At 40.8% G+C, this 23999-nt stretch overlaps 1 protein-coding gene across 3 annotated transcripts in view; it reads right to left on the bottom strand.

Moving 5' to 3' along the window:
- The window catches only part of adam19a (ADAM metallopeptidase domain 19a), a 355481-nt gene extending 333608 nt beyond the window's left edge, over window positions 1-21873 (bottom strand). For 2 of the 3 annotated variants that reach the window (XM_079669126.1, XM_079669129.1), the window contains exon 1: window positions 21655-21873. In XM_079669126.1, coding sequence (XP_079525252.1) covers window positions 21655-21784 — 130 coding nt within the window. In that variant the 5' untranslated portion in view covers window positions 21785-21873. The remainder of the gene's footprint in view (window positions 1-21654) is intronic. The other variant, XM_079669128.1, reaches the window with a different exon arrangement.
- Between the last annotated feature and the right edge of the window lie 2126 nt (window positions 21874-23999).

Here is a 23999-nt window from a genome sequence, read left to right as displayed (position 1 = left end):
CCGAAACCCGCAAAATAAAGCAAAAGTCGAGACAACTTGAAAGGATATGGCGTTCCACTAAACTTGAAGAATCTCGTTTAATTTGGCATATTACTCTCAATGAATATAAGAAAGCACTGCGTAAAGCGAGAGCAGCATACTACTCTTCATTAATAGATGAGAATAAGAATAATGCAAGATTTCTTTTCAGCACTGTAGCCAGGCTGACAGAGATCCACAGCTCGACTGAGCCTTTTATTCCCATAGCACTCAGTAGTAATGATTTTATGTGCTTTTTTAACGATAAAATTGTTACTCTTAGAAACAAAATCAATGAACTCTTGCCTTTGACCAGTATAGTGTTATCAACAGCTACCGGAAACGTAAGTTCTAATATTACACTAGATAGTAAACTAGAATGCTTTTCAGCCATAAACCTTGAACAATTAAATTCAATGATTCTCTCTTCTAAACCATCAACGTGTATCTTAGACCCGATTCCAACTAAGCTGTTAAAATAAGTTTTTCCATTAATTAGCACTTCTTTATTAAATATTATGAATATGTCTTTATTATCAGGCTATGTTCCACAATCATTCAAAGTAGCAGTGATAAAACCGCTTCTTAAAAAGCACAACCTCGATCCAGAGGTTTTAGCCAACTATAGACCTATTTCTAATCTTCCGTTCCTCTCAAAAATTCTTGAGAAAGCAGTCGCAAAACAGCTGTGTGATTACCTTAAAAGCCATGATTTATTTGAAGATTTTCAGTCTGGCTTTAGAACACAACATAGCACAAAGACAGCTCTGGTTAAAGTAACAAATGACATTCTAATATCCTCTGACAAGGGACTTGTATTGACAAGGGACTCTATTCTTGTCTTGCTCGATCTTAGTGCTGCATTTGATACTATCGACCATGATATCCTATTGCAAAGACTAGAGCACTTAGTTGGCATACAGGGAACTGCTTTAGGCTGGTTTAGGTCCTATCTATCTGAACGCTCTCAGTTTGTACGTGTCAACGATGAATCTTCCATGCAAACCAAAGTTAGCCATGGAGGGCCACAGGGCTCAGTGCTTGGACCTATTTTGTTCACCCTATATATGCTTCCGTTAGGCAATATTATAAGGAATCATTCTGTAAACTTTCATTGTTATGCGGATGATACTCAACTATATTTATCAATCAAGCCTGATGAAATTAATCATCTAAATAAAATTCAAGACTGCCTCAAGGACTTAAAAACGTGGATGACCTTAAATCTTTTGATGTTAAACACGACCAAAACTGAAGTTATTGTACTTGCCCGAAGAATCTACAAAACAAATTATCTAAAGATATATTAACTATGGATGGCGTTAATTTGGCCTCCAGTGAGACTGTAAGGAATCTTGGTGTTATATTTGATCAGGATTTATCCTTTAACACCCACATAAAATCAATTTCAAGGACCGCCTACTTCCATCTACGTAACATTGCAAAAATCAGGCATATCTTGCCTCAAAACGATGCAGAGAAACTAGTCCATGCATTTGTTACTTCAAGGCTGGATTATTGTAACTCCTTATTATCAGGGTGTACCAAGAAGTCAGTCAAGTCGCTTCAGCTGATTCAAAATGCTGCAGCTCGTGTACTAACCAGAGTTAGGAAAAGGGACCACATTACTCCTGTTCTGGCTGCCTTACACTGGCTCCCTATAGAACACAGGATAGAATTTAAAATTCTTCTTCTCGCCTACAAAGCCCTTAATGGGCAGGCGCCATCTTACCTTAAAGAACTCATTATACCCTATTGTCCTACTAGGGCATTGCGTTCCAAGAATGCAAGGTTGTTGGTTGTTCCTAGAGTCTCTAAAAGTACAATGGGAGCCAGAGCCTTTTCTTATCAAGCTCCACTTTTGTGGAATCAGCTTCCAGTTTGTGTTCGGACGGCAGACACCCTATCTGTTTTTAAGAGTGCGCTTAAGACCTTCCTTTTTGATAAAGCTTATAGTTAGGGCTGATTAGATTCAGCCCCTAGTTTTGCTGATATAGGCTTAGTTTGTCGGGTGACATCTTACTTCTTCCTTCTCTCTGTCTATACCTGTGTACTCTCATGTTCCGATTAACCCAGCTTCCCCAAATTTCTTTCTTTTTGGTGTCTATATACGCCGGGATCCGGAGTCATGGATGATCCTGCGGTCCTGTGTCATGGATTGCGACTCCTGGATCTTGAGTCGTGGCTGTGGTCCTGGATCATAAGTCCTGGATGGATATACTCGTGGATTCATCTTCCTATTATACACACATGCATTTCCAAACATTTGGACTACCTATGTTGCAAATGTATTATCTTTTCAATTTACACACGGCATCTATTGCACGTCTGTCCGTCCTGGGAGAGGGATCCCTCCTCTGTTGCTCTCCCTGAGGTTTCTCCCATTTTTCCCTTTAAACTGTGGGTTTTCTCTGGAAGTTTTTCCTTGTACGATGTGAGGGTCTAACGACAGAGGGTGTCGTATTGTCATACTGATATTCTGTACAAACTGTGAAGTCCACTGAGACAAATGTAACATTTGTGATATTGGGCTTTATAAATAAACATTGATTGATTGATTGATTTAGCACAGAATATGATCCTATCCGTGACATATCTTAACAAATATCCGCCATATCTGATACCTGCGATCTATCAGCTGTTTATTTCACATGAGTTCCAGTGTGGCAGCTTTCAATCACAGCTCCCCCTGGTGGATTCATGATACATTGCAGCTGGTTTCATTATAATTAAATGTATTTATCAAGGGGGCGTATCAAGGCCTGCGGGGGTTTTTCCTTTTCAGCAGGGACCCGCACGGGTAGGCATCCGAAACGAAGTGCTACATCTGTACGTAGGTACATTAACTCAAACACGTCATGTTACAATTATTTTGCTGCTTGCTACAAAAGGAAAACTTACGCGGCTCTCATGTCAGGGGTACTTGAGTGAGTGACATGCAGGCTCTGCATGCACAGCAAATCACCAATCACAATCATTCTTGATCAGATCACAGCAGGTCTCTCCCCGCTAGTTTGCAGACCATCAAAACACCGGTAAAAAATTATCGAGGCACAGGAGGACAATACCGGCGAGAATGAAGATTTACTTCCAAAACGAAAAGCAACATCGGCCACCTGGAACTATTTTGGATACAAAAAGGTTCTTCTCTTCTTCATTCACAGATTAACCCCCTTATTTGAGGGTAAGCAACATGCATTATCATGACATGTTAGATCATGACTTAAGGTATGATGAGTCTACCAGTTAAGATCCAGACATCTGTGACTAAAATCCTTCATCCGGTTAAATATAGTTAAAAAAAACGCAATAGATATCGCAGGGGAAAAAATGTCATTTTTTTTCAATATCGTGCAGCACTAACACACACACAGACACACTCGCGAGCTTCCCCCAGACCAGTAATCCAAACGAAAATATCTTCCCTCCGTAGTATTTTGATCATTTGCTCCGCTAATAATCAATCAGATCGATGGATTCTAGAGAAGAGGAAACTTTAAAGGCCTTTTCCTCAAAATGATGACTCTGTGACAGTCATTATATAAAGTGACATATTTCGTTTCATATTTGGTGTACAACAACAATCCTGATATCATTAGAAAGCTAGAAATGTCCTCTTTCCAACAGTGTATTCAACTCAAAATGTGTCAATGCGACTGATTTCGATAGAACAGGTCACATATACACTGCAAAAAACAACAAAAGAGGAGTAAAAGTAGCTCACGACTTGCTTTATATTTTGAAAGTAGCTCTCATCCTGAAAAAGGTTGGAGACCCCTGCATCAGAGAGTAAAAACTATAAGTATCTGAAATAAATATGTGTAATGAAACAAATACCAATAACTGTATTGCTTTGTTTTCTTATGCGCAATCACTTCATACTGTCTTTGTCTTTTTCGTCCTGCATTTATTGGGTCCCGCTCAGAAAATAACTGGCCCCAGCCTGGCCCCCCAAGTCAAATTGGTCTAGAACCGCCACTGGGTGTAGTACAGCTGAAATCGCTACTTTAGTTTCAAGTTATTTCTTAAAAACAACCGAAAATGAGTTTGTGTGATACGTGATATTCATTTCACAGCAATGTCGAGAAATGCGTACTAGATACTAGATAGAGATATAAACAGGGGTGCACACAACTGGTACGCAGGTACGCATGCGCGGCACAAATCTGAATTGCGTAACGTCAATTGTGTCACTACGTGCCTTTGCATACCTCAAAACATCAAAAACAAAACACTTACAGTATTTCGTCTGCATGTGTTTCTTGTAAACACTCAATGGAGTAAACTAGTGATGGCAAAATGAAGCTTTGAATGAAGCATCGAACCACTTGGACAATTGTGTCGGAAATAGGTTCATTTCTCGAAGCTTCAGTTACAGCGACCTCTCCTGGCGAAGTGCAAGGCTGCAGTGGGTTTAACGTATCTTTGCCTTGAAAAATATTCGATGCACACAAACACTAACAGTACATGACATTAAGGATTTTGGGAGATGGCCCTGTGGGCCATCTAAGCTAATTTACAGATGGGCCTGAGCCCAATAGAGATTGCCCTGAAAAATGCGCGAGGACGAAATGGCACGAAGGGTTTGGGGGGGCCTCCCCCTAAAAAATTTAGATTTTTTCAGGTCTTACTGTAGATGCTGTCTGGTGTATTCTCTAGACTGAATTATAAGATGAACCACCACAATATTATATTGTACAATTTCAATTTTATTCTTAATTTCACTTGTTTGTTTGCTCTTGTTTGCTCGCTTGCATGCCCTGCATAGCTATAAGAAATACTTAAGTTGTTGGTCAGGACACTTTCCATCTGATGAAGGCAAATGCCTTCCCAGATGTAAAAAAGTAGAAAACATTACATTCAGTTATAACTCCCAAAAAAACATTATTTACACTATTATGATCCCTGTTAAAAATGTTTGTAATGTTATCTACTGTAAGTTGGTCGGATGAATGCTTCCTCATCCGGAAGCTGACCGAGCAGACCCGAGCAGCAGTCGAGAGGAGCCGAGCGCATCCGCGAAGCACACAACATGGTGACGTCGGAGTTCCCGTTAGCCGGCAAATCTAAATCTCTTCGGTCAAAATAATTTCCCTTTAGCGCAATACCGCTTCAGTTGCGCCACTTATCAGACAAGAAGAGTATGTGACAGACAATAATAGTCAATTCTAATGTCAAACACGTAATGTGGAGAAAGAGATGTCCTGTCTGGGTTGATTGTGCGTTGATCTGTTGGTAATGCCTCGGGGTTCCGGTGGGCATGTAAACAAATGCATAATGCTGCGCTATACTTTGTGGCCTCACCCGGTTGCATAGCGACACTTATTGTTTAGGTGTCTTTTAATAAGCAGGTAGTCATATCATTATCTAGAACTAGCTGGATCTGATCGATATGGACATAAACGCGAGTGAAGTCTAATCTGACGGGAGAGAGAGATCAGCTGCTGCTGACGAGTCGACACGCAGCTCTGCATGATCACATGCAGCGGTGAGCGGAACAAAACACACACTTCAGGTTAGAATATCACACGTAGCTATTTTAATTACCTCACAAACTACCTAAACTAGTTATAGATATGTTTAGTTTTACTGTCGGGTCACTCATTACTGGATCCGCGAGCTGCATGATACATGCATAATAGATTGCCCGATCGGGCAACCAGCAGGTGAGGCTTCATTGCCCGAGCTAAATACTAGATGGCCCCGGGCCATCGGGCAATCCTTAATGTCGAGCCCTGACTAAGACTGAATATCATGTTCTATTTGCAATTAAAGATTGATAATTGTGTGTATCGGGTTATTGAGAAGAGACTAGAGAGTGCTGAAAATTTGTTGGGGCGGAGAGGGCCTTTTATCAGTTAATAAAGTATTAAAGTTGAAAAGCAATGATTAAAAGTTTATCCATTCCGGGCTTTGAACCAGCTGCGCGGAGGACATCGCCGCATTCGGCCGCCGGCTCTATCCACTGGGCTATCTATTCCCTAAACTATTGGTCTGTTTTTATATTGTATATATTATAAAGACGAGGCAGTGCATTGAATCGCGTGATTGGACCGCGAAATGAAGCAGTTGCTGGTTCGGACGTCACATGTCACGTGATTTGAAGCAGTTGCTGCTTCTGACGTCATATGTCACGTGATAGTTCGAAGCTTCAGTGTCAAACTGACATCACTAGAATAAACTACTAGTCATGTAAAAAAAAACAAAGACATTAAGCAGCTACGTTGCCATTTCGTTCCCTGTAAAAGATCTTCGGACTTTCTATGACTGATTGAACTGGAGCTGTGCGAGCCGCGCAGGACATAACCGACGGACCTGTGAAGCTTTACAAGAGGCAGAGGCTTAGATCACTGGACGAGTTGTTCACCGTGTGCACAGACAGGGTTCGGTATGAACAACAGAATTGTGCCAAAACTCCGCCAACTGGGTGCAGTGGGAGACTCCCCTGTGCACATTGTGTGCCCCTCGCACACCCTGGAGAACTGCGCAAAATCAGCTGAACACAACGTTCACGCTATGTGGTCAAGCTGCTGCAGTTTTATTTACACCAAAGTGGAGTGAAACACACAGTTGCAAACTTCCTCAGGGTGTTAATGGAAGAGTTTGAAACCAGACAGAAGTGGAAGAAGTACTCAGATCTTGTGTAGGAATACTCTGTTACAGTAAAAGTCCTGCATTCAAAATGTTTCGTTCGTAAAAATTAGAAAAGTATTATCAAAATATAGTTAAAGTACCAAAAGTAAAAGTAGATTGGTCCATTTCAGAATAATACCTATGATATGTTTTACAATGATTGATCATTAAAGGTAGGGTATGTAAGTTTTAGAAACCAGCTTGAGTGCGCTAGAATTTGAAAATACACGACCAGAGAAAATCTGCCACTTCCTTACAGAGCCCCTCCTCCAACACACACGAACGCGCACATGACCAATGAGGGCACGAGATAAGTTTGTGCACAGATGGAAGGCTGACAGGCAGGTAGGCCGTCCTGTTATTTTAGCCGGGCCGGCTCAGATGATGGGTCGTGCTTTTTACAGCACTACAGCTTCCACAGATGACATTTTTTTATGGATTTTTTGTCAAAGCACTTAAGATATTCATTGCTATCGGGATGTTAAGAGCATTCCATGGAATATGACAAAAAGTGTGTCTCGAGCCGGTTTCTCAAACTTACATACCCTACCTTTAAAGTGTTCTCAAAGCTGGTAAAGGTGCAGCTAGTTTGAATGACTTTGTATACTGCAGGGTAGGGCTGCACGATATGGAAAAAAATTGACATCGCGATTTTTTCCCCCCCTGCGGTATATATATTCAAATTTCTTTATTAGGATAAACCCCTTGAGGTGAATCACCTCGTTTTCAAGGGGGTCCCAAAGGTATATATTTATATATTTTCCAGTAGCTCTGGAGAGAGCTTTTGCACCTGTATAGTATCTAAGCGATCCGATCTCGCGACAGGGGAACCAAACACAGACATCACAACACGTACCTTTACGGAGCTTTTACGGGAGATCGTCTCACCGTAGCTGTCAATCTGATCAAAAGACGTGTTCAATGGCATTAAAATGAAAAAAAAAGGACTGAATCGGTTAATCCATAGGTTGATAATGTGTCTGTGTAATATATTTTTTCATTTACAATCCATAATTCCATTTTTATGTAAAGATCGGAGAGGAAAAGTTAGCTGCTAATGGTAGCCACCAGAGTTATCGCAGCTTCCGGTCTTTGCTATGCGGCAGTCTAACACACACACATTACCAAATAAGGACTATTTGGGAGTTCCCCTCGATTCCATTGCCTCAGACGGTTAGAAAGAGATGTCACATGTCAAAATCCAGCAAGGGGGGCCAGAGATATGGAAAATCCACCCAAATGGCCGAAACAATTGCATGGCACTGTCTACAAAGTACCTTTGTTTGGTCAACATCAAGCTTGTTGTATCCAAAATAGTTCCAGATGGCAGATGTTGCTTTTCTTCTTGGAAGTAAATCTACATTCTCTCCGGTATTGTCCTCCTGTGCCTCGCTCATCTTTTACCAGTGTTTTGATGGTCTGCAAACTAGCGGGGCGGGGCCTGCTGTGATCTGATCAAGAATGATTGTGATTGGTGTTTTTCTGTGCATACAGGGGAAGTTCCACACACACCAACACATGAACAAATAAGGAGTGAGAGTGACGCGTAGCCAAAACCGGAAGCTGCATACACTCTGGTGGCTAACATTAGCAGCCAACTTTTGTGCTCCGATTTTTACATAAAAATGGAATTATGGATTATAAACAATTGCTTCAAAGCCACAGATACATTGTTAACCTATGGATCAACCGATTCAGCCGCGTTTTTTCTCGTTTTAATGCCATTGAACACGTCTTTTGATCAGATTGACAGCTACGGTGAGACGATCTCCCGTAAAATCTCCGTAAAGGTACGTGTTGTGATGTTTGTGTTTGCTTCCCCTGTTGCGAGATCGGACCGCTTAGATACTATACTCTGTGGAGTCTCAGCTTTAATCGGATATATTGTATGTGCAGTTTTGATAAGTAATAAGGGTATCTTTATTTTGAATTCTGTGCTAAAGTGCGTTAGCATTTTTTTTTTAAATGAATAAAACCGCACGTCCCTGCGGTGTGAATATCGCGCATGCGCATATCGCGGTTATCGCCATGATACGGTATATCGTTCAGCCCTACTGCAGGGTAGCTTGTGAATTTACTCCAGGTGGAACTACAGTCTGATTTAAGACTTGGTTATATTTCACATCATTCATCCACATCTGTGAAGTAACTAAAGGTATTAAATACATGTAGTGGAGGAGAAGTACACCATTTACCTCTGAACTGTAGTGGGGTTGAAGTACAAAGTAGCCTCAAAGTAAAGTAAATTACAAATATCTCAAAATTGTACTTAAGTACAGTAGGGCTGTACCCGAATATCCGAATATTCGTTTGTTGGAGTACTATTCGGGTTTCAATTTCGTTATTCGGATATTTGTTTTTTTTGTTTCTTCCCCGTTTTTTTTTCAAATTGAATTTATTGAAATCTCCAATATCAACGTAAGAGCTTGTTCCTCTTCGGGGGGTGCTAACACTTAACCATAAACGTTATTGTTTACTTTCTCCGTCTTTATATGTAGATATTAATTTTCTCCGTTAATCTCCATCACGTTGTTTCCATAGCAACAACAATTTCCTGTCAACTGCGCTAACTCTCCTTCAAAAATAAAAGCATGTCGATAAGTAGGGAGCCAAGCCAAATTACACTTAAGACATATACAACTGCAACCAAAGTAACAAACACAATCCCCCCCCCCCCCCCGAATATTCGCTGCTGATTACTACCGAATATCCGGAGCCCGAAAAATTTGAGACAGCCCTAAAGTACATTACTTGAATAAGCGTACTTAGTAACTTCCCACATCTGAAATCAGATATGACTTCAAGTCATGTGATAATTTATTAGGATTTGATCCTTCAACTTGGCCTCAGGAAATGCAAGGACTTCACAGTTTTGGCAACAAGTTTTGGAGAAAGCAAATCGGAGGATTAAAAAGAGACAGGGAGGTACATCTTCATCATCTTCATCATCTAGCATGCAAGAAGTGTAAATAGAGGACAGTGAAGGAGACACTGAGGAGGACCACGCTTCGTGTGGGGTGAGTACCAAACGCTGTCTCCTGGTACTCATCTGAGTAACTCACTAAAAAAGTGATGTGCACCCCTGGATATAAAGCTAGATATTATTCCTTTATGTTGTGTAACAGTTTTAATAGCATGTGACACTTGCTCTCCGAGAAGAGGCGGCGCAGTTATCTCTTTTTTCAGTTTGTCATAAAAGGGGTTGCAAACTTCACATGTCATAGTCGAACTCCATTACCCTCCACCCTGACATGGAGTCTGATAGCATCAGACTGGAACAAAAAAAGAACTCAGAAACACAGCACTCTCTGGCAACCCCTCACCTACACACACAGACCCACAGACCCAGCGAGCATAAACATAACACTTGGAAAATGAATAATGACTAAAAGGAGCCCACACAGCGGACTAGGAAGGACCTTGCACAGTATTTCTGTGGGTGTTACAAATAACTATCATAAAATGTTGTTAGATTTTTTTAAATATATTATTCAAGGGTGCAACCTGGCTGTCACGCCGGCTTGGTGTTTGCAGATGGAAAATAAGGTGATGTGAAAAGGTGAGCAGGGCATTGTCGGGGAACGTGTCTCTAATGAAAGTCTCCCTGTTTAGAGGTCGAGCCACAACAGTTCTGCCGACTGTGCATGCAGTCCCCCCCTCCTCGAAATACCAGCCCACGCTTTCAAGAGCTCTCAGATCATTCCATTCAGGCTCCTCTGGGCTCACAGAACAGGCCTTGCATTGCAAAAGCATGTGGAGCGCAGGCCCAGGGCTGGTAAATGGGCCGTGTTGCAGGCACATATCGGGGAGGAAAACAGCTGAGCTTGGAGTTAACTTGAATCCCGGCAGAGCAAAAGTGCATTAGGAGTTTGGAGCACTTTAAACAAATCTTTTGATGACATGTCTGCGATTGAGAGAGTGTGAGAAAACTGACAAAGTGAGCAACCAGGAAGGGGAAAGAGAATGATGATAACAGGAAGCATGCAGAGAAGCAACAATCCTGCCCTGTCGGGTAAAAACTCAAGGTGTGCAAACCTACACATTAACCCATTGAGTGAGTGTACCTGACATCAGGAAATTGTTGGTTTGTTCAGAAGCTCACAAAGGTCTTATAGATCTAGTCCCTTAATGTTCCTCTCAAAGTGCACCATATGATGTACTGTTAGCTTGAAACAGTACAAACTCTTTCAAAAATTCTTGAATTTCCGTCAAAAGATAATCGTGTTAGATCATTTTGATCTCAATATTGACCAAAATAATCGTGATGATGGTTTTTGTAAGGATGTCAGGACCATTACACAGAACTATTAAAGAGGACATATATTGATTTTCAGGATCATATCAGTATCTAGTGTCTCCACTGGGACATGTCTCCATGTTTTAATATTCAAAAAGCTCTTTATTTGTCTCATACTGCCAGTGCTGCAGCACCTCTTTTCACCCTCTGTCTGAAACCAGAGTCTGCTCTGATTGGTTAGCTGGCCAGATCTGTTGTGATTGGTCAATCGCTTAGAGATGTGCTGCAAATGTCCCCCTCCTTGGGCATAGTGTTGGAACGCTCGGCAATAGAAGCGCCAGTGTCAGATCGTGATGGCACTATGTTAGGGAACTGATAAGGAGTTCACTCGAGGCGTTTCAGGCAGAGAAGTGTGTGGGCACAAAAACATACAGTATACAACACACTACAGGAGAGGCAAAAGACCAAAAAGCATCATAGGACCTCACAACAGGACATCATGTCGGGAGTAAAGGATGTCACTGCATTTGTATGTAAAGCCTTCAAATTACAGCTGTGACTCAATGAAAATGCCACTCAGAATGAACTGAGGTGGGAAATGTGTACAATGCATACGAACTCCACCAACACAATTGTCTAACTACGAGGCCAAAAAAAAGTGTAGAAGTGAATTAAGACTCCTGTCAGTCAGTCTGCTAAGGTAAAGTGAGGTGATGCTGCCAACTGAGAGGTACTGTATTCAGCTTGAGGCAAGAAACAGAGCTTTCAAACATTTCAAAAGAAGGTATCAGCTGGTTACATGCAGGCTAAGCTGTCAGTGTTTGCTTGACCAAAACACAACATAACACGACAGAGATGCTGTGTTTTGACCAAAGACACTGCAAAGTAGGAACTTGTTTTATTTTGTTTCTTTGAGAGGCTCACAGAGTTCCGCTTGATAATATCAGAGTTCCACATTTTACAAATGTTGAGCTTTAGAGAAAGGGAAACAAAACTGAAGTGTGATATAAAAGAGTCTCTTTCTCAGATGTGTTCAGACATATGAAACATGCTTGAGGTAGTTTGCAGCATGCTTCTTCACTTGCATATGTTTCACATTTGTGAAACTGCAGTGAGTTTCTCCAAAATGGGAATGTTGTGGGCCGTTGAAGCGCGTTTGCACCTGTCAGCCACATTGGATACATAACGCACACAAATGCCTGTTATGTGGTTATGTAAATATATATGTAATGTGTTCCCTGTAGTGATTTATTTTCCTGGGATGATCAGCGGCTGTTTTCAGAGCTAAAATGTTGATGGCAGATGTGATGGTTGATTACTGTGGTTTTGCTGACTGCTGCAATTTCAGCTCCCAGTTTTAATGGCATTCAATCACCACAATCATGATGTATTGTTTTTTTTCAAGCAGGCAGTTGGAACAGAGGAACAGCCAATTATCACTATTCTATTTAGATGTGTTTTTTGACCAGTTATAGTGTGCAGACAATAACTGGTGCAATGGTGGGGACACCATGCTGCAGAAGGAAAGGCTGGATCAACAAAAACTGAAACAAGACACTAAAACACAAAGGGAGGAAGAGGACAGACAAGAGGAGAAGTGGCACAATCCTCTTCTGTTTGACCGGAAAATAAAGCGCTTACTAACCAGTATCTGTGCTCATGTACAACAACCTAATAAAGACAAATGAACTGAAAACGTGTTACTGTCCGCATTTTTTTTAATTGCACTTTAAATTTAGTTTTATAGCAAATGTGTTGTTTCAATGTGAAATAGCTTGTACAGTAGTACATACTAGGGATGGGAACGATTAATCGAATATTCAAAATTATTCAGGTATTCGAACATGAGAATAAGTAAGTTGATTACATATGACCAAATGGAATAATTCAATGTACTGTATACGCCAGTGCCATAGCTAAGTGTGTTAGGTCTAAAGGTGTGTTTTGCTCCGCTCACCGGTCCCTCACAGCGGGCAGAGCTGCAGGTGCTGATCTCTCTCTCGCGTCCGGTTTTACTTCACTCGCGTTTATGTCCAAATCGATCAGATCTAGCTAGTTCTATTGATATGGCTTCTGCCCCTCCCTACACGCAGATTACGCAGACTCAAACCTCATCTTATGCCCAAATCCCAGCTGAGAGGGTCTTCTCTACAGCTGGCCTGATTGTGAATCACCTCCGCACCCGCCTCTCCCCTGAGTAGACATGCACATATTCTTAAAGAAGAATGAGTATTGAATAGCTGCATTCTGTGCATAGGCCATATTACAGGTTGTTGATCTCTGTTGTAATAGGGTTACATTACATTACATCTAATTTGTTAGACGCTTTTATCCAAAGCGACTAACATACATTGAGTACTGTGGACAATTCCCACAGGAGGTGAAGTGTCTCAGGGACACAACGACATGCTGACTATAGTGGGACTCGAACTTACTATCCACTGATTCGAAGTCCATCACACTATCCACTGAGCCACAGCCTCCCCAACATTACCCTAACCGGTTATGTTGTTTGTGTATGATCCCTCTTTAATTTAAAAAACAAGTTATGTTTTATGCATGAAAGCTGTAGGCCTATAGCTGTCAACTGTTCAAACTGTGATCACCAGTTCAATACATTTGACAAATTCGACTTGGTTTCTATACTTATTTGAACATGTATTTATTTATTTTTCAAAATAAAAATGTTTTTATAGGATATGTACATTTCGGTTAATCGGTTAACCGTTTTTTTGGGGGTTGAATATTCGAATATACATTTGCTTTCAAATTCCCATCCCTAGAACATAAACCTAAATTCTAAAAATATAATTAAGCAATAGCGTGGTATATGGGCATTATCTCACAGGTAAGGGGCGTGGTTCGGCCCGACGCGAAGCGAAGGGTGGACAAACCCCCTTTCAACCCCCTTTCAACCCCCTTTCGACAACTCCACTTCCGACAACTCCACTTTCGACAACTCCACTTGCGACAACTCCCCTTTCTCCGGTCCCCGAGATTCGGCTTCCAGTAGCTCTGGAGAGAGCTTTTGCACCTGTGGCCACTAACGCTCATAATTTCTCTGCTTTGTTTCAAGACCCGCATCAGAAAGCTTTTGAATGGTGGTACTTTTCCAGTTGGTCTACCTGCTCTTCACGTAGCTCTGCATGTCGTTGTTTAGGTGCTTTTTTTTCTTGAGACAGGCACTGCTCAATCCACTCGCCCCCGGAGGTCGAAGTTAATCTTAAATGTTTCCATCTTAAAAGGGGACCTATCATGCAAAATGCACTTTTGTACGTCTTTTATACATGAATATGTGTCCCCGGTGTTCCAGGGAACTCACCAAGTGTCAGAAAACACGGCCCTCTCTATTTTCCTCCATACCCAAATCTCTTAAAAAGGGGCTGCAACGGATCTGATACAGACTGATCCAGATTTGAACACTTCTATGACGTCACTGAAGTGGCGCTACGGCTATTGGGCCAACTCCACCAATCAGGAGGAGACAGCCACGGACATTGCCGTTCGAAAGCGCTGGAGACGCTGTAGAACAGAGGTGCCCAGTACGTCGACCGCGGTCGACCGGTCGACCGCGGGGGCAATGCTGGTAGATCGCGAGTCATTCATACATTTAAAAAAAATCCAGCTCCGTTAAAATAGACAAAACAGGTTTTGATCCCTCCTCCTTTGGCCTCCCTGCCACTTAATTCAGGAGTTGACTTGATTGACAGAAAAAGCGACCTATTGCTTTCCAGTCTGTTAACACAGAATGCAAAGCGATACAAAATCAGTCAAGTGCCGGGAGAGACAAACAACAAAATGAGTGCGGGAACGAGCAAAAAGCTAAAGACATACCACTTCCACACAGAATGGGAGGGAGAATCTTTGTTTGTGATGTCACATTCAAAGGTTATTTGCCTTATTTGTAAAGCAAGCGTCGCTCTGCCAAAGAAAGGTAACGTGGAGAGGCATTATCGGAGTGTTCACAAGGCATATGACAGCGACTTCCCTCCGAGTAGCGAGTTGAGAAAGAGAAAGGTCATGTATTATTGCTACACAAACATTATCTCTTCGTTTTAGTGTCGCCAACTCGTTTCTAACATGCAAAAAGACAAACAAATGCGTCTATGGTCGGTGTATTTTCGACCTTTCCAATCCAGAAGAGATCTCTCTCTCCCCCGTCTGTTTGCAAGGGGGCGGGGCAGTTTACACACACGCAGCTGCTACATGCAGCAACACACGGAGGAGATGGTGGAGAGAAGCGCTCCAAGGTGTGGTTACATGTTACCCGTCTTGAGGTGGACAATGCTCGTTACCAAAAGAGTTTAGCATGTAAGGGCGGTAACACGAGCAATTTGTCTAAACATTTAGCAAAAGTGCACCACATTCAGACGGAGGAATGCACCGGGTTCGACTGTCTTTCGAGTAGCTCTGTAGCCCCATCCACGAGTAACGTTTCCACGTCAGGTGTTATGTATGCTAGCAGCAACACACGGAGTTAACTACATTATACAAACATGGGTTAATGATTAGAGGTAACTGAGTTATTTATTTTGTTAAAGTTTCAGCTATTCTGTTTATAGTTCTGTCATCAGATTATTTAATAAGATTTGTTAAAACATTGTTGTTTCTTTTGATGTGAAATATTATTTATTTAATTCAAATAAAAAGCAATGTTAATTTTGTTCACAATTTGTTAAGTTAATTTAATAATATATGTATTTTTGAATCAAGTATTCATCTTTATTGTCTTCATTGTTAGTTTCCACATGCCTAAAACAACCTCAAACTAAATCTAAAAGTTGATGGCTAAATAAGAGCGTTTGAGAAATTGTGCAAGGCACACAGTAGTCCGAATAGTCGATTAATCGTTTCATTAATCTATAGATTAATCGATAATCAAATTAGTCGTTTGTTGCAGCCCTATTGTAGTTATCCCATGAAAAAATAAAACGTGTTATTCAGCAACCCTTGCAATTTGGGTTTTTATTTTTGGTTGGTAGACCTCGGTTAGCTGGTCATTTCAAAAGTAGCTCACCAGCCAAAAAAGTGTGGGCACCCCTGCTGTAGAACATAGGCCAGGCCTGTAGATGGTGCTGTTCTCACAGAATCAGCCCATGCAAAGACAGTGTTAAATTGATCGAAATGAGGAATGGCTAAAATGCATGATCTGTTTGGTATTTTGAAAAATAAAAAGTATAAATATGCCTTATATAGGTATGGTCCTACCCTATATTATTCAAATGTAGCATAATAGGTCCACTTTAAGCTTTGTTAGTTAGTTACTTTCGTAACGGACGTAATGTAACAGTTGTAACGGTTGTAGCTTTTCTCAGACGCGGAGGGATACTGACTTGTGAAAAGTAACTACAATTCTACCCGTGATATACACTCATTATATTACGGCTAAGAACCAATCAGATTGCTTGATTTGACTTGTCCGTTTTATAACTCAGTATTTAAAGAGCAACTTCCAGGTTAAAGACACCTGTGAATAAATGTGTAGGAAAATGATGAATACACAAGATTTTCAAAAAAATATAAAGAAATATACACTACAGTGACATCTGGCGTCGTTTTTGTAAGAAATGTTCACTTCCGCATAAAAAAGCCTTGGCACGTGACCTCCCGCGTGTGACGTAACATGGGGGAAACAAGGGGGAGAGCGGCCGGTGTAACGTATTAATAAACATGGATCCCAATGCTAGTTTCGACACAGAAGACACAGAAGAAGTTTAACATGTATATTCGAATGCATATGACGGACCACAACCTTATAATTATGAGCCTGCTAGGCGTCCAAGAGACCAGGAGCAGCCAAGGATTAGAAGAAATAACGGCCATCGGAGAGAAATTGAGCTGTGGTGTGAGGAGAACCAGTGGAGAACTGGGCAGCTATCTTGGTGAGTGACCGGCGTTAGCTACAGAATGTTAGCTAACGTCACATCACAACATTGTGAAGTTAGCTATCATATATCAGGCTATAACTAACGTATAGGGATGTCCCGATCACCTTTTTTTGCTCCCGATCCGATTCCGATCATTTGATTTTGACAATTTACCGATACCGATTTTTCCCGATCCGATCTTTATGCAATGCATTAAGAGAAAAAAAAGCATTCGAGTTGTCCCTTAAGGTTATTTTTTTATTTAAATTGGATATTCTATCCAACATGGATATAGGTTCTTTCTTTCACAGCAGAATTGGATCAGTTCAGTTGTGCAGCATTGGATCAAAACAAAATAAAGCTTTCAGTAATCGTTAGCTTAATGCTACAATTAGACACTGCGCCCTGCCCACTCTGTTGCCAGATTTGAGAGAAATAAGCAACCAGGTCTATGAAAACAAGCCCCAAAGAAGCAACACATACATGATGTTCTGTAATGTGAAACCAAAACTAAGGCCTCAGGATGACTTTAAGACTTGAACATGGTCATTTTTATTTTGTAATATTGAATACAACATTTAAAAAAAAGTATTTATAAAAAAAAAAAAAAATTCAATCCCCGATTCTTTTTCTCCCGATTCCGATCTTTTGAAAATCACGCGATCGGCTCCGATCCCCGATCACGTGATCGGATCGGGACATCTCTACTAACGTAGCATTGATAATAAAGTAACGTTACTGGCAGGACTGTTGATACTGATCCATAACAGAAACTAATGCGCAAGTATCAGCCGTATCTCGCGTTACCTAATGCAACTCCACACTACGGTGCTGTGTACCGGAGGAGAGACGCGAGATACAGATGGAGCGATTCATTTCGGACAGTTTGAAACGCGAGGGCCGTGATTGGTACGTGATCTGCCCTCGCTCAAGGGAAAACCTCCAGCTTGACTTGAGACCGCCCCCGTGATAGATAAATGTATTTATAATGAAGCCAGCTGCAATGGATCATTGATCCACCAGGAGGTGCAGTGGGGTTCCACACTGGAGCTCATGTGAAATAAAGTCAGATACAGTACGCTGGATGTACAGCGGAACTTTGTTAAGATCCATATGTCACGGATATCATACTCTGTGCTAAATAAGAGACATGTAATCATTTACAAAACATCAACATGTTGTTATTTAACAAAATAATTTTGTTATTCGAAAAAAACGAACGGGAGGAAATGCAGCCCGGCTCTCGATTTTTAATCCTAATTTAATCATCATCTTCACCACGATCATTTATGTTTATGTTCGCCGAATTGACATGAAATCACTGACACGTATGAATATACTGTATTCAACTTCATTAAAACGTTATTAACGTGCCTAAACTCAGTAATTCACCAAAAATATGTATATTTTAATGGAGTTTCGTCGGTCGATCAGGATCCCAAAGTGTAGCGGAGGGATCCTCATCTGGATGAAGGGTGTTATTTCCCCCATAAAGAACAAGTCGCTGCAAATTATCCCGCTTATTACATGGCCACATTCTCAACAAAGTAACGACATGACTCCCAATATTAATTGAAATGCTTTTATGGATTTAGAAAATGTTTTTATTGATTTAAAAAATAGTTGTATGTATTGATTTAAATTGACATGCATCCGCTAAGAAAAATAGTCCGTTGTTACCGTTTTTTAAACAGTCTGAATGAAACGGCAGCTCTCAGCTGTGTATTTACACAACTAATGGCCCATCAACCACAGCTCTCTCCCCCCCTCCCCCCCTGATCTTTCTTCTCCAGCAGCTAAATTAACAGTAGGTTACTCTGAGTGACCATAGACTGGATGTGACAAGCTTACAGTTAGTGACGTAACAACACCATAAAAGCTGGTGGGTTGAAAGCAATACGGGAGGTAAAAATAACTAGAATAATTGTGACTTATTTATTGTGGCTTTTATGTTTTTAGGTATAAAATCTTATGTAATTCAGGCTTATAGTTCACCCTTCTCTAAAAGCCTTCAACAATGACAATATTCATTGTAATTTAATAAATCCTTCCAACACACATTGTAAAAAATAGCCTACTGTAAGTTAAGAAATCATTTCAATATGTACATCTTCTGATGTAACAACAATAACATTATAAATAGTAACATAGCTGAACATGGTATTGCACATTTAGCTTTGAGTGTTACTGACCTGAGATGTTTTTAATAATAATAATATTATATATATATATATATATATATATAATAATAAAAGTTGCATGAAGTTTGAATCTACACAACTTGTAGATGTGGAGAGAGTGTTAAGTGTGCATTGACAGAAAATTCAAAGAGAAGACGATTATAAAACAGAGGATTCCTACTAAAATGTGATTAAATATACTTATAAGAAGGACGAAATAAAACTCAAAAACATGTTTAAAGTACACTCATAATTTAAACATAACATTTTTCTTTCAGTGCCATACAAATGGCTTTCTTCCAACACTCACTGCTCTGCTTGCGATACACAAAAGAAATGCATCTCAACATTGATTTTACATTCCAGTACCGCCTTACAAAAACAATTATGGTCACACACACAATGAGATCTGGAATGAGACCCGTATTACATTATCACAACCTCTATCACACATTTCAAACCGGCAAATAAACACTTGTGATCGAGGGCGACCTGAGACCACTGATTCAAACCTCATTTACCATGTTACACTCCTTCAAGACACTCAATGTAATTCTTTTTTCATCTCTATGTTTTGTTGCTTGTCTTGTTTCTGTTTATTTGTTATATATTTTGTATGGTTATGTGATCCTGTATTTGAGTTGCTTTAAAACATGAACCTGAGTTTACATAGTCCAACCCTGGCCCTCACCCTAATCCAGTTTTACTGTAACACATATAAGATTTGAAGGTTCCTGTATGATGCTAAAGGAAAAATTGAAAAAAAGTATAATAATATGTGTTGTATTCAAATAAACAGGTTCTCTGCATGTGAAAATAATTTGAGCCCACTGCTAAAAAGACAGTTCACTGATCTCATTTAAGACTGGTCGTCAATCAAAACCCCAATATATCTAGTTTGCTGAGATATACTGTAATAGAACAAATCTAATACAAATGTTACATTGGAGAAACTGAAAACGATTCTTAAAGGACTTCTGAGATTCATTAAATAGTTATATTAAATACAATAAATGTATTATATAGGCCTTAGAACTTTGGTTTTGGTAAGGCAAGAAAGCCTACACTTTCAAATATGCCCTTTGGAGCTTTTTCTCCAACTGCTTGGAGTGCATTAAGAAGATCGACTTTTTTTTAAAGTTGAATTGGACATCACTGACATCACTGCAATTCTCTACAACTGAGTGTCATAACACTGCATACTGCCTACAGCCTCAAAGAGGACCAGAGTTCAACGCTGAACATTACAGATCAATTCAATACAACAGGCTATATTGGCAATACAGTTGCCAAGTATATTATAATGGACAATGAATGAGATAACCACGGAAAAAGTGAATAACAATCTTTGATGAACCTATTAGTAAAAATAATTAAAACTGTGAATAAGTAAGTGAAATAAATTATAAATGAATTACATATTTAAAAACTACAGGGCTGCGGTGTCAGATTGCATCTTGACAGCTCATGTTCTTGGTTATTTGTACAGACAGACACTAACACACACACACACACACGCACATACACACACGGGTTGTTAACTCCATTAACTTGGAACGTATCTTGAATGGGGGTCAGTGTTTGAGTCTTGCTTTTCCTTGTGGTATGAGCTCACATGACAGCAGGACAGGGTGTGTATCTTTATAGCAGCCTCTATCACACACACTTCTTTATCTGGCTGCTTTTAAACTTAATTTGTATGTCGTTTCAAATAGAAAGTGTTGCCAGTACTGCCAGCCAAGTCAGACGCACCCCCAACAGTGAGCAATAAAAGGAAACCAGGAATTTACATTGTCATGGTTTCACACATAAAGTCAGAATAAACTGACTTGTTGTGCTGAATTGGCACGGCTCATACTGGTCTGGAGCCTCAGCGTTTCTTTAAACTGCTGCCTTTTAAGGACAAGGCTCAAAGAGGACAGGGCTTTAGTCCTGATGAGAAAACTAGTATTACTGTTAACATATCAATCTGAGACAATTCGACGTTAAGATCAATTACATTCTGAAGTTAAGTTTTTCTAAAATACAAAACTGCACTATGATAAATCATAAATAAGAAACCATGTGGAAAGCCCCTCGCTTCGATGCGTGCATTAAGAGACGCTCCACCGGAACCCGACTGAAACTCTGACACTTTATCATTCCTTTGCATACAGCGAGTTGGGAACATATTATAAAACATATTGCACCGTGGTTTCAGTTAAGCTAGCGTCTCCCGTTTGTTTCGGCATAAAAGCAACGACACAATAAGGTCAGCTTTTAGTATTTGACCTTATTCCCCCCTTTGAACCCAGCACGGAGCAGTTTGCGGAGGGGGCGCTTGTGGGAGTTAACCAGATCCCGGTGAGAGAAGAGGAGATGTTATCACAGTGTAATTCAGTAGGTATGTGTCGGTGTTAAAGATGGCAAATGTGAATTTGATACATATAACTCGGGAAATATTCAGTAGGTGATGTTTTCTTGTGTCTTTGCTCCATAAGGAAGGTGGCATTAAATGGCCATATTTTTATATGGAGTTTGGCGGACGCAGCGCGCGACCTCATATAACGGATAATTACTCTAAGTAAAGTTTCAGTGATATCACAGCAAATAAATAGGCCTACAGCTTCAAATAAAAAAATGTTTAATCTCTTACAGATTTGTAAACATGTTATACTGCTTGAATGCTTCAAAGCGCAACTAGTAGATCTAAGAAGTTCAGAGCATGTCGGCTCTTTACCTTGTTCTCCGTTGTTCCCGCTGGCTCGGTCCAGAGTGTCGTTCAGCAGCAGAAAAGAAAGAAACACGAGAAACCGTCCCCATCTTGCCGGTGGTAGTTGGGCATTTTTCTGCCTGTGTTTACTGTACATCCCTGTGACCCTCGGTACCGCAGACCGTCCTCCCTTTCCTCGCCGTTTTCAACTCTGCCTCCCTCCCTGACTCCGCGAGCAGGCACGAGAGCATCATGTAGCACTTCCTGAATGACCTATCAAAATAAAACATTCAAAATACAGATAGGTGTCACACAACTAAAATATTATTGTTCTAATAAGGGGATCATGTATTATTAGTATTATTATTACAATCATTTATATTATCACTATATTATTATTGTTAAAATTATCATAGATATTATTATTATTAATTTGACACACTTAAATATTGAGAGCAGTTTTCATTGGCCCACATAATATTGAGGAAGAAAGGCTGTACAAACTCAACCATCCCCAAAAGTAGTTCCCACCGATTAACATTGTGAGCGACGCATGTGATTCAGAAATGAACTAATAGTTAGTGTGAACAGTCTCCTGGTAATTGCATACTTGATTTTGAATTCAGGCATTACAAACAGATGGATTTGGAAGTATTATACTATTTTTCATCAATTTAGTATATTTCTCAGATATATACAAACATGTCACAGAAGTGATTGGCTGAAACACCAAACAGATCATTGCAGCATCCCATAATCCCTTCTGTTTCAGCCCTGTTTCAAAAGTGTTGATTCTCTGTCTATTACTTTAGATCAGGGGTTTTCAAAGTGTGGGAAGGTGAGCCTCCCCTCAGAGAACATGAGAACAGCCGCGCCCCCTCCCAAATATTATTGCTATTATTATTATTATTATGATTGTTGTTGTTGCTATAATGCAGGGGTATTCAATTGCATTTCAAAGAGGTCCAGTAAGAGAACAGGTCATTGAATGCTCTGTTTTCGCTGTCTACCTTTCTCTTTTTGGAGCACGCCATTTGAAATGAATCTCATAGCCTTCTTGCCAACCCTCCCGATTTTCGCGTACCCTCTCCCGAGCCTCATCCCAATACCCCTCCTCGATTCCTCCTTTCCCTCACTCGCGTTCCTTCCTTGCATCTTAGCTCCGCCTCCGCAAGATGCGAGCGAGAGACACGAGGAGGTGACGCGAGGACAGAGGAGTCCTCAGGTATTAATTGGGATGTCCTCGTTCACTCAAACGTCACTTTTAAACGACGTCTGTTAATGATGACATGTGCACACACAGCTGTATCCCCTCTCATCGGGCTTAACTGAATAACCCCTTAGACCCCGGCCCATTTCTGATTAAATGTTTATTTAAATGAGGAATCTTTCTCTTGTTAGTCAAGGAATTCAATGTATGATGGTTGGTCCTGCTTTTGTGTTCCGTTTTGGTATAAAATGTAGCCTACATTTAAATAAAAATAGAATTATAGTAATGTGAAAGCCTTTTAGAAATGAATTGCACATAATAATTCCCACGGAGCTGTGAGCACTTATACATTTATGTGACGCTTTTCCACTCATCTTCCAGTTGTTGGTTTTCCTCTGTTGAAATCGACCAGCTGTGAAGGTGGGGGCGGGGCTTTTATAGCAAGTAGTGAAAACACTTCTGCGTAGTCTGCTCGCGTGTATCCTCCCTTTCGTCTCCTCCCGCACCCCTCCTCCCTCACCCCTCCTCGACTCCTCCGTGTGCATTTCGGCTATTGGGACGTCCTTCAAAATAGCGTGTCTTGATCGATTTCCGGGTCAAGTCCCGGAGGAGGGGAAGAGAGGAGTCGAGGAGGGGTATTGGGATGAGGCTACAGTTTCCTCCCGGGGTCACATTTCTCCCGCATTTCTCCCGATTTCTTACAAAATCAGATTTACTCACGACTGTTTCTACTCTGACTTTAATACAGCTACACCATTGTTTGCTTTCCATGGTAGCGCGTCTCTGTAGTAGAGCGTGCAACTGAAAGTCTGAGAGGGTGAGGAAGATACTCACAGAACAAGAATCGACAACTCTGCTCTACCCTCTGCTCACTCCTTTCCATCGTGATGGTGCTACAGGCCGCAAGACAGTGCATTTACAACTACAATAAGCATGTTAATGTTAATCTAATGCAGCTCCGGCGATCCACTAGCACATAGCCACTTTCATACAGATCATACTAATGCCCTCGATTGGTCTCGTCTCATTCAAGCTCGGGAGTGTATGTGTGGCGCGAGCGAGAGAGAAAGCGTGCACCCCGGTTACGTGTATTGTTGTTGTTTGCATCTGGTGCTAGCTAGCTGCGCTAACGAATATATTGAGCTGTCAACAAGGTGGAGGA

This window comes from Notothenia rossii, assembly GCF_949606895.1.
Source record: "Notothenia rossii genome assembly, chromosome: 3".
Taxonomy (NCBI): domain Eukaryota; kingdom Metazoa; phylum Chordata; class Actinopteri; order Perciformes; family Nototheniidae; genus Notothenia; species Notothenia rossii.
The sequence above is the reverse complement of the archived record's forward strand: the minus strand, read 5'-3'. Positions and strand labels throughout refer to the sequence as shown.